The sequence below is a fragment of the Protobothrops mucrosquamatus genome, unplaced genomic scaffold (assembly GCF_001527695.2).
Source record: "Protobothrops mucrosquamatus isolate PMUCROS unplaced genomic scaffold, P.Mucros_1.0 scaffold1349, whole genome shotgun sequence".
NCBI lineage: Eukaryota > Metazoa > Chordata > Lepidosauria > Squamata > Viperidae > Protobothrops > Protobothrops mucrosquamatus.
Window position 1 is genome coordinate 89,958 of NW_015387545.1, and position 11,397 is coordinate 101,354.

Consider the following 11,397-nt stretch of genomic DNA (forward strand, 5'->3'; position numbering starts at 1 on the left):
GATTTCAGAGGTTTTAACAGAAGCACAATATGAGGCAAGCAGAAATCAGATAATGGCATATAACTTCAAAAATCTTGCCAAGAAAGCTGCAGTGACTTGTCCAGGCAGCCTCCAGGAGTCAATACTGACTTGAAGGTACAAAAAAAAGCAGTTTTCTTTTATTGAGCTTGTTTCTAGCAACTTGCTTTGGGATATGAAAAGGGCAGCAAGTGTATTTATGATTGCCAACGACATACTTTCAAATACTTTTCAGGCTGCCTTAAATTTCAAAATAATTTAATTGCAGTGACAAGATATTTTGTGGGAATTAGGGATTTGCTTCTCTGCTTCAGGTAACAAATAACTGGCTTTTCATGTAGGATTGTAACTTGAATTCAGTTTTAGTTGCTAGCTGGCTGGAATATGTAAATCTGCAGATAGCATAGGTTTGAATGTCCATATTGTTAAGTGCCCTCATCAGTGGTGTATTGAATCTTATAGTTATAACTCCTGCTTTACAGATGCGGGTCACACCTATCATTAGTGATGCAATGGTTAGCCATAAATGACATTTATTATAACAAGGGTTTTAAAAACTGCTCTTGTGTATTTTGTACCGTTGTCATAACCATCCAGTGGAGCTCATGATTTCCCAGTTGCTGCTCTCCCGATGGGTTTCATTTCCAACTTCCCCAAGGCCCCCTCTAACGAAATTCCATTCATAGGGCACCGGACTGGAGAAACTGGCATAACATAAGCGAAACTGCAGTGAAACGTGTCTGTTACAAGGTTCTCTGAATCTTGGCTGACTTGAGGTTTAAGAAAACGTCGGTTTCTGGGTGGAGCGGCTTCCTCTCGATTAATCGAATAGCAATGACCGGAGGGGCTCGGTGTTTTCTGAAAAGGGTTTTAATAGAAGAGCTCCCGGGCGAGCCTCCCGTGACGTCGCCCGATTCGCCCCCGCCCGGAGACCGCCCGCCCGCCTGTAGAATTCGGAAGGAAAACAACCGTTGACAGCAGAGCAGTCGCTTATCTCCTTCGCTATTAAGTTAGAAGGCGGACTCTCGGCAACCGTTACTTCCCCATGTGTGACGCACGCCGCGTCTTCATTGGGGCAAGCGTTCGAAAGGGTCGGCTGCCATTGGAGAAAGCAGGACGGAGAGGCGGGCTTTCGGGAGAGAATGTTGTGGCAAGCTCTGGAAGATTCCTCCGCCCGCCATATAAACTTGGAAGGGGGAAGCGCCTCCGAAATTACAGCTCGAGTAGACGAGCGAGCGGGGTAGGGGGCCGGCTGCTTGAGGGGCTTGGCGAACGGCGATGGGGAAAGATTATTATCGCATCCTGGGCCTGGCCCGCGGGTCTAGCGAAGACGACATTAAGAAGGCGTATCGCAAGCAGGCGCTGCGCTACCATCCTGACAAGAATAAGGACCCGGGAGCCGAGGAGCGATTCAAAGAAATCGCCGAGGCGTACGACGTGTTGAGCGACCCGAAAAAGCGCGAGATTTTCGACAAGTTCGGCGAGGAAGGTGCGTGCCGAGAGCCGGGCCCGAGGAGTGGGGGAGTCGTGTTGAATAGGCGGGAGGGGAAATCGAGTCTGCAATAAATTGGGGGTGGGGGGGGTGGGGGGGGTCTAGGACATGTAGCCGCTCATCCCAAGTTTTTTTTTGGGGGGGGGGATCTAATTGGTTTAGAATTGGACTGTCTTTTTAGACTAGCGAAATTGCCTTAGTCTTTGGTCTATTCTCTAAAGAAAATTGAAATCGCCTGGCTCACAAGTGTAAATCGCAGGACGCAAGGAAAAAAAAATTCCTGGTTGGTGGGCCAGGAAAGCAGAATTAAATCCCCCCCGTTGAATTTTTTTTTTTTCCCTCCCGGAAGCGAATGAAATTAGAAAGTGAAACTTTAAAATGAAACAACTGTACTCGGGCAGGGGACTTGAATAAATGTTTTCAGCTTTGAAATATTTCACCTTTAAAATTTGCTTAAGCCAAAGAGTCTCCTCCCTCCCTTCGGCTGTAGTTTCTCTGACATTAAAAATTTCTACTCAGCTGTTTCCCTTGATTGCTAATAATCTCGTCCTCACCCTGAAAGAAAGCTGCTAACTTTCCAGTTTGCTATTATAATTGTCAGATCTAGCGTTTAGCTCCTATTCATAAATACTCTTTTCCCAGCGGCTGTGGAAAACGACCGTGTTGGGACTAATTTCCCAAGGAAGGGGGAAGGAGGGCAAAATAGTGAAGAACAAGAAAACAAGTTCTTTCATTCTCCCTTCTGGAAACTGGCCAGATGAGTTGCCATCTTTGAATTGTTCTGATTGTATTAAGGTCACTCCTCAAAAATCCACCATTACTTTACAGGTTCTTCCTGTCTAGGAAGCTTACTTGAGCCAGGTGGAAATGCTTTGTGTAGAAAAGTAAAAAATAATATAATAAGTTGCAGATTTTCTCCTGTTTCTAATGATTTTATTTACACTAATAAAGATTGCTAAGTGTATACTTTCTGTCAACTTTCTACCTTGTGGCGTGTATATTTTAAAGAACATCATTGCATCCCTAGCATTTATAAAACAGCATTTAAAATGGACACTCCTCCTATACAATTTGTACAGATTTGAGATAGCTTTTCAGTACTGGCTTCCATTGTCTTGCTTACTTATATTCATAGTAAATGCTCAGCAATTTTCCTCTGAAGAATTGGTAAAATATGTATTCACTGCATATATTTGGGTTGCATGACAAGCTGTCTAAGATAGGTGGAGCCTTTCCTGCAGTCTTCTAGTAGTAGCTAGAATATTCTAGCATATTCTTATGCTAGTGACCTTTCCAATATTTTATTTGTGCTGAATGTCTTTTTTCATAATTCTTAAAAGATGCCTATTGCTTTATGCAATTGAGGTTAAAAATGAACAATAATTTGTGCTATATCTACAATAACATTCAGTTCAGGAGACTGTGAAAAACTAAAAAAGGTTTTTTGCTGATGTTATATAGTTGAATCATGAACATGGTGAAAAAGGGAATTGTGAGAGAAAAATGGAGGTGAAAATTTGAGGCATTTCTAAGATTAGCCCTATTTGACATTCTCAAAATAAAAATACTAAAAAGAAATTTTGAAATGGAGCACATATTGCAATATGAGACATCGGACATGAGTATTACTGGATGAAGTGTATTTTTATGTTTTCTATATTTCAGGATTAAAAGGTGGCGGTCCCAGTTGTAGTGGAGGAGGTCCTAATGGTACTTCATTCACTTACACCTTCCATGGAGATCCTCATGCCATGTTTGCAGAGTTCTTCGGTGGACGGAATCCTTTTGATACCTTTTTTGTTCAGAGGAATGGGGATGAGGACATGGATGTTGATGATCCTTTTTCAACTTTTCAAAACTTTGGCAATATTGGTTTTACTCGTAGTCGTGGAGGACATGAAAACATCCGCAAGAAACAAGATCCTCCAATCATCCATGAGTTGAGGGTGTCGTTGGAGGAAATTTACACAGGTTGCACCAAGAAAATGAAAATTTCACACAAGCGTCTCAATCCAGATGGGAAAAGCACACGTAGTGAGGATAAGATTTTAACAATAGAAGTAAAACGAGGGTGGAAAGAAGGAACCAAGATCACATTCCCCAAAGAAGGAGACCAAACACCAACCAACATTCCAGCTGATATTGTTTTTGTTCTAAAGGACAAGCCACACAACACTTTTAAGAGAGATGGGTCTGATATTGTATACCCAGCTAAGATCAGCCTCCGTGAGGTAAGTTAAAAAGCTAGATTTGTCATTTGAAAGATGAACTAGGTAATAAAATGTCTGAATTACTGCATATTGAAATAGATTGTTTAATTTGGATAATCCATATATAACTGTAAGAATAGACTTGTTGCAACTTTAAATAGCCCTTAAGAGTATATACTCTCAAGACACTGGCTGCATTATGGAACACATGCTGGAAGCGTGCTTCATATTGCTATAGTAGCTTGAACAGGAACAATATTAAAGTATATTGGTATACATGTGGCATTCAGGTCTTTTTTGCATTTTCTCTTATCATGAAATCTAATTGAAGCCATTGTCAAATGAATGAAAATGACATGTTCCCTAGTTTTTCTCATTTATAAAATATGTACTGATTTATGTGGTTTATTTTTATATACAGGCTTTGTGTGGCTGCACTGTGAATACACCAACATTAGATGGTAGAACCATACCAATGATATTCAAAGATGTTATTAAACCTGGCATGAAGCGAAGAATTCCTGGAGAAGGCCTTCCATTTCCCAAGAATCTAAATCAGCGAGGAGATCTTATTATTGAATTTGAAGTAAGATTCCCAGACAGAATTCCACAGTCTTCCAAAAGCGTCCTAGAACAGATCTTGCCAATATAATAAGACTGGCACCAATTGGACTGCACTACCTCTAATATGGAGGATTACAGACTGGAATCAAGATTTCAGGGTCTGTTTTGGCAGTGGACATGAGAGTAACTCTATGCTACAAAATGTTTCAAAGAATCCATTGAAAAAAGAGTATTGCACTGCTAACTGACTTTAGACCCAGATTGCCTTTGCTCATAGCATTTATAACCGGGAACATTTGCTGAAAGAAACAGGAAAACATCTCAAAAATTTGAATCTGAGTATGGCAACCAGTCATAATTTCTGCTTCATCTATTTGACAAGCCCTAGTCAGACCATGCCCATGCATATTCTCATTAGAAAAAAATGAGACTAAAATCTAAACTGGACTTCAGAAGTAAACATCTTCAATCTCTTGTCTATGTTGTATTGTGTTGTCTTTGTCTTTTACATTATTTCCTGAAGGGGGATAGGCTATTTTTAGTAAGTATTCAGATTTCCAGCTTCCTTGATATTCCTATGGTACTCTTTAAATAGTACCAAATGCTGACATTCTGGAAAGAAGTTGTTCATACAGCCATAAAGATTTGCCTCTTTCAGAAAGTTGAATAGGGCTTTTTCTAATACCAGGCAGCTCTTGAACGCATGCAAAAAAATTACAGGAAACCATCTGATTTACAGACTTGCCAGAGAATTTTTTTCTATACAGACATATTTATATGTCCTGCTAGAGGACTTAGTCTAAACGAACTGAATGTATCAAGTCTGTCAAATTTACAGTTGAAAATTTTAATAAAAAGACTTTGGAGTCTTGCTTATTGATATCTATGCTTAAAATATTTGTTTTGCAGTTTTGCTCCTATGATTATTAAAAATTTGGTAAATGCCTAATTAAATCTGATGATTGCTGCAAATTGACAAAATAGCAGATACTTAAAACTACACATGAATTGTCACTGTTTTCTGTCATGGGAAAAAGACATTGTGTAATTCTAAATCTTTTTTTTTTTTTTTTTAGAAAATTACTAAAAACCATTTGTTTTGTTCAGATTGAATCAATGATAAAGAGAAATAATCTTTACTGTAATTAGAATATAGTTGTAGCTATCTAATGAATACAGATTTTGTGCTGCCAAGTATTTTGAACATAAATTCCACCAGGCTCTTTGATCCTTCAGGAGGATTATTGCAGAAAAGTAATAGAGATGGTTAAGAAATCTAGTCAATTCTTCCAAAAATTTATATTGTTTCATATTCCCAATTAGATTATTGGTAATTTAACACTTGACTGGTTTGGGAAAAGGACACATTGTCATTCACAGACAGCTAACATTCTAATGCTAATACTAAAAGTACACACTCCTTGTTTGTAAGGATTTAATAAATATAAATTCCAAAGTGTCATATATTTGGTATCCGTATCAAAGTAAAACCTTGTGCCTCTTCTTTAAGGTAGTATACATGCTTTATATAACAAGGACTTTTTGGTATTTAATTGGTTTAATGACAGATTCTTGCTTTGAGAGAAATTAACAAACAAATGTATGTTGGTCTTCTAGCTGTAGTATGTACAGCTAGGTGCAGCAACAATACTTCATCATACAAGTTGATGAATCATACAAATTGGTGAAGTGCCAGTGTGTATGACATCCTCCTATTTAAGTATGTACCGTGGAAACTGGGTGGAGGAGACTTGTGAAATATATTTCTCATAGCTTGGGGTCGGCCATAATATTATTGTTGATAATATAGCCAGCTTTGTCTATTGGTTAAAGTACCATGCTAAAAAGGGGGAGACCATGAATTATGGTCCCACCTTAGCCATGAAAGCTGATCTTTGGCCAATCACTGTCTCTTGGCCCAACTCACCTCCCAGGGTGGTGGTGGTGAGGAAAATAAGAAGATACGTTGGATATGTTTGCCGCCTTGACTTGTTTGTAAAAATAATAAAGGGATACAAACAAAGTAGATAAATAAAATACAAATTTAAAAAAAAACCAAGTGTGCAAATGGCAATCATCTGACCACAGGACACTAAAATCATAAGTGCAACTAGCCATTAAATTACTTTTTCAGCACTATCATAGCTTTAATTGCTAAACAGGGTGGTGGTGAAGCTAGATTACCTATAGCAGACATGTCAAACTCACGACATCACATGATGTCGCAAAACATATTGGAGCTTTTTCCCCATTGCCGGCAATGGGGTGGGTGTGGTTCCCCGGTGACGCGTCCGGCCCACGGGTCGGCATTTTGACACCCCTGACATATAGTAACTTATCTAAAATATGTCAGCTGTTTATTTGTGGGTGTACAATATTTCAGTGATACATATCATTCTGTAAACAGGTCCTACCCAAAAGTCTTCTGCTATGCCTGACTCTTCAGTGAGATACTGAACTCTCCAATTTGAATTTGACTCCAGGTGACTGCTCAGATCATGTGGTTGCTTAGCAACAGGGAATGATTTCCCACTGACGTGTTTTTTGTTTGTTTCTTGGTCTAGCTTATAGACATACGGTTTCCTGGTGGTCTTTTTTCAAAGTATAAACCAAGTCTAATCGTTAATTTTGTAAAGGTCACTATAGTATCTTGCCCAATAGCTTTTGTTTAGACTAGAAACTGAGCTATAGTAAGGAAGTTTTCTAGCTATTATTTTACACTTACTGGTATTTAGGGTATAACTGTCAAAGAACTTGAAGCTTGTGTTAAATATATATATTTAAATGGTGGCGTCAAGAACATTTCAACTACATGTATAGACTTGTTTTTATGTTGAATGTATATGGTATGCACACAGAAGCTGAAGTACCTGAAGTACACTGTTGATTTTACTGTATGTACAATGACCATACATGACAGCTATGCACAAAAAATACTTTGCATGTGAGTTGTCATTACAAGAAACATTCTCAATGAAAAAGGGATAAAAGACTTAAGTAGAATTAAAGTTCTGAAATCAAAGCTGTACAAAATAACAGGTTCCAACAAGTTGTTAGGCTAACTCCAACTCATTTCTAGTACAGTATATGTGCAATTTATTTATTTATTCTGCATCCTAAGCAATCTCGGAAGTAGTTAAGGCTATCATTACTTACTAGCCAAAACATCCTGCCCAGTTCAAAGTCCTGGTAGAATATTAAATTTCCTGGATATTGGATTACTGGGTCACTATTTTTATGTTTCTCTGCTTGGCTACTAAAACCATCTGAAATCTCTCCATCTATCAAGTTTAAAAAATGGCTACTAGATAGAGCTTTTCAATGGTACTTACAGGGTTTTTTTGTCCCTTTAGAGCAGCGGTTCTCAACCTATGGGTCGCGACCCCATTTGGGGTCGATGGACCATTTCACGGGGGTCGCCAAGCAAGGCTGTCCGCCATTTTTTTCCCCTTTTCCGGTGGGTGCCTTACCTCCCTTGGGCTGGGCCAGCTGGTGGTCGGCCTGCTCCGTCTCTGCCGCTTGCCAGCTATGCCTCGGCCGGCGCAAGGGGCGGAACCACGCATGTGCGGCGCTCCCGGGCAGGGAAAGTCCTTGACTTACGACCGGTTGGATAGTCCTCGACTTATGACCAGTTTAGTCCTCGACGTACAACCGGTTGGGGGTCGTGGCATTAAAAAGGTTGAGAACCATTGCTTTAGAGAGACTTACTAGCAGTTCAGGCCCAATGAGAAGATTCATTTTTCCAAGCTTTTTAGCATCTAAATATTAGTTAAAATATTAGTTTTCTGTTATTCACTTTTAGATATAAAATTGTATTTTTATAGTGTGATTATTTTTGTACTTGCAAAATTAAGTAAATAGTTTGCTGTGTTACGATGCAGTAAAGCATTTAAGCAAACAACTCAATGCCCCTGGCTTAGTCATGGAAAAGAATGCAGCAATAGGTGATAATTATCAGTGTTTAATATTACACATAGTCCTCGACTTAAGACCACAGTTGAGCCCAAAATGTCTATTGCCAGGCAAAGCAGTTGTTGTGAGTTTTGCCCCATTTTATGACCTTTTTGCCACAATTGTTAAGTGAATCATTCCAGTTGTTAAGTGATCAAGATTGACTCAGCCTTCCATCCTTCTGAGGTCAGTAAAATGAGGACCCAGATTGTTGGGGGCAATAGGCTGACTCTGTAAACCACTTAGGGCTGTAAAGCACTGTGAAGCGGTATATAAGTCTTAGTGCTAGTGCTATCCTGAGGTTGTTAAGCAAATTTGAATTTCCCATTAACTGTATGTCGGAAGTCAGCTGGGAAGGTTACAAATGTTGATCACATGTTCCTGGGTCCGTGCAACTGTCATAAATAGATGCCAGTTGCCAAATGCCTGCATTTTGATCACATGACCATGAAGATGCTGCAAAAGGTCATAAGTGAAAAATGATCATAAGTCATTTTTTTCAATATCATTGTAACTTCAAACAGTCACTAAATATATGGTTGTAAGCTCAGGACTACCTATATCCGATATTGATATAAACAGGTTGGTATAAAATCATATGTGTAGTAGAAGGGCAAGGATTATTCCAAAATGTAACCTACTACATGAAGTAGAGCGATAGCAATATAGATGTCTAGATGTATATTTTCCCCATTAGCTATATTCTAATTTTCATGAATTTAAAGCAACTATTGTTTCTGTAGGTTTATAAGTCTAGATTATGATTTAACACTGTTTCAAAATTTGTTCCATTTACAGCAAGCTAAAACCTTAAATGTGGAAATTTCAGTGTTGCATTCAATTCACTTTAAATAAAAATGACTGATTTCTTTTACACACACACACACACCTGAATATGAATATTTAGGCACTCAATCACATGGTGTGTTTCAATTGACCCCAAAGTAAACCAAACTAGGAATAATCTTTACATGGTACAAAGTTGCGCATGGCGTATTTCCGCAATTTTTAATGCATACTTATTGACGTGCCATTGTTTATAGATTTAAAAATGGAATATGGCAGATGCAAAGATTTGTACATCCTCTACCAATTTATTTATTTTTTTGCGGCATTTCCTTTGCTTGGAATAACAGCTTCCAAACATTTCCCGTAGTCATGTTAAATCTTGTTTTATTTATTTGAGAACTTTGAGATCAAAGCACATTTGTGCTTAGAAATGCAAATGGTCAGGTCTGTGAAAAAGAACCCACAGATTCCATGGCTTCCCCATTGACTTTGCTTGTGAGATGCCAAGAGAGAAGGTTGCAAATGATGATCGCATGACCACAGGATGCTGCAACCACTGTAAGTGCAACTTGGTTGTCAAGTGCCCAAATTGCAATTATGTGATGTGATATTGCAACAATTGCAACTTCAAGGACCAGAAGTATCATTTATTCAGTGCCGTCTCAACATTGATGGTTGCTGAACAGGTGGTTGTTAATCAAGAACTATCTGTACCTCCATAATGGAATAAAAATAAGCGCAAAGCTCATGATGTTGGAACAAGTGCCATCTCTCTCTAGCCAAATTCCCATCTGTGAACAAATGTTGCTCTCAAACCAATTTCACTCTTCACCCTAACCTAGTTTATCAAATATGAATTTAAAAAAAGGCTGGCTGAGAGATACACGGTATATCCTGAAATTCTTGGAAAAAAAGAATAGAAATTTCATAAAAACTATTGTTAAGGAACCAATTCTCAGGACAGTGTTCCTACGCTTGCAAGTCCATCCTAATCTCAGGTGCAATTGACCAGGTCCATACATGAAGGTTCAATTAAATTCATTTGTTTCTAAAAGCCTATGCACAGGAATCTTCTCAACTCACTGTGGATAGCTGCTTAGAGTTAGCTAAAGGTCAACAGAACTCAAGGGGAATTAGACTTAGTTCTCTTGTGGCTATGTAGGGATTCTAGACTGATCCCCCTTTTTGCTCCACCTTCTGGTTCTGCTATCCCTTCTACACCTATGCAGGTTTAAAAGATATTGATTTCATTGGTTTTTCTTTTCTCTTCCCAAATCTAGTACTAATTGGGACCTTGACATATGTCCATTCTTCAAGGTAGACCAGAGTAGAAAGCCAAAGTCATATATGTTAGTACTAATTTTGTTTTAAAAAATTAGAACAGAGACATTTGCAACTCTGAATACACTTTCTTTCCCCTCCCCCCATATCTTCATAAGAACTTGGGAGGGACATTTCCCAGATGCTTTCTCAAATTACAGGTACAGTGCATTCCTGCCCAGGACTCAGATTTCTTACACCTGATTGTTGTCTTGGTTGCGGCTTTCTCCTGTTCTTCAATGTTATTCCTTCTGCCCCATTACACATATATATTACTTCATTTAAAGCCTTTTTATGCTACTCTTCAGTTCAATAAAGTTGCCCAGTAATAAGAATGAGCTGCTCAAAGCCAGGTCCTGAGGGATGTGGAAAACTTTGGTTATAAGTATTTGGTTATCCTCAGGCCTTGAGTTAAACTGGGTGATGAACCCTTGTATAGTATTCTGCTTGTTAAATGGCTGCTATTTTTCCCCGGAGTTTTTATGTTTGTCTTGTTTTTCTATTTTTCTCTCTTATTTTGTAAGCTGTCCAGAGTCGTAGCAGATGGGGTGGCCTATGCATTAAATAAAAAAAAAATAGTAGAGGGAAATGTGTGATGCTTCCTGTTTTATGTTCTGCTTCACGAGACATCCTAAAAAAACCAGCTTCACAAGCCAAATCTGGCTCCCCCGAAAAATGAAATTAAATCGCTGCATCTGCGCCGCTTTCCTGTTCCTCCACAGCCCGCCCGACAAGCAGCAGGTACAGACAAGGCGTCCTCCCTTGACTACCTGGTTTTCTCCGGCTCGCCCTTCTGCTTTGTCATTAATACTCTTGTGACTGTAGCGACCGAATTGGCCAGTAGAAGGCTACGCAACCACAAACGCAAACTGGGCGTTGTGGTGATGTTTCCTAGGGCGAGACATTACCCCTATGGTTTTCCTAGATGGTACTTTCCGTTGTCCCCCTTTCCAAGGTGGTACATCCCTTTCTCTATTCCACGCCTTAATCTGCTCCATTCACAGCACCTTGACGAGGGGAGGGAGGAGGAGGCTGGAGGAGGGAAGTTGCCAT

At 39.2% G+C, this 11,397-nt stretch overlaps 1 protein-coding gene across 1 annotated transcript; it reads left to right on the forward strand.

Moving 5' to 3' along the window:
- Positions 1-1,127: 1,127 nt before the first annotated feature.
- DNAJB1 (DnaJ heat shock protein family (Hsp40) member B1) lies at positions 1,128-5,164 on the forward strand. Its single transcript, XM_015821562.1, has 3 exons — positions 1,128-1,507; positions 3,176-3,741; positions 4,142-5,164. The coding sequence occupies exons 1-3, from the start codon at positions 1,297-1,299 to the stop codon at positions 4,370-4,372; spliced, it is 1,008 nt and encodes a 335-aa protein (XP_015677048.1). The 5' UTR covers positions 1,128-1,296; the 3' UTR covers positions 4,373-5,164.
- The last annotated feature ends 6,233 nt before the right edge of the window (positions 5,165-11,397 follow it).

Excerpts from the sequence above, each read along its gene's own strand:
- DNAJB1 (XM_015821562.1), top strand. The coding sequence starts at position 1,297 with ATGGGGAAAGATTATTATCGCATCCTGGGCCTGGCCCGCGGGTCTAGC. Across the intron at positions 1,508-3,175 it reads CGACAAGTTCGGCGAGGAAG|GATTAAAAGGTGGCGGTCCC; the intron begins GTGCGTGCCGAG and ends TCTATATTTCAG. Across the intron at positions 3,742-4,141 it reads CTAAGATCAGCCTCCGTGAG|GCTTTGTGTGGCTGCACTGT; the intron begins GTAAGTTAAAAA and ends TTTTATATACAG.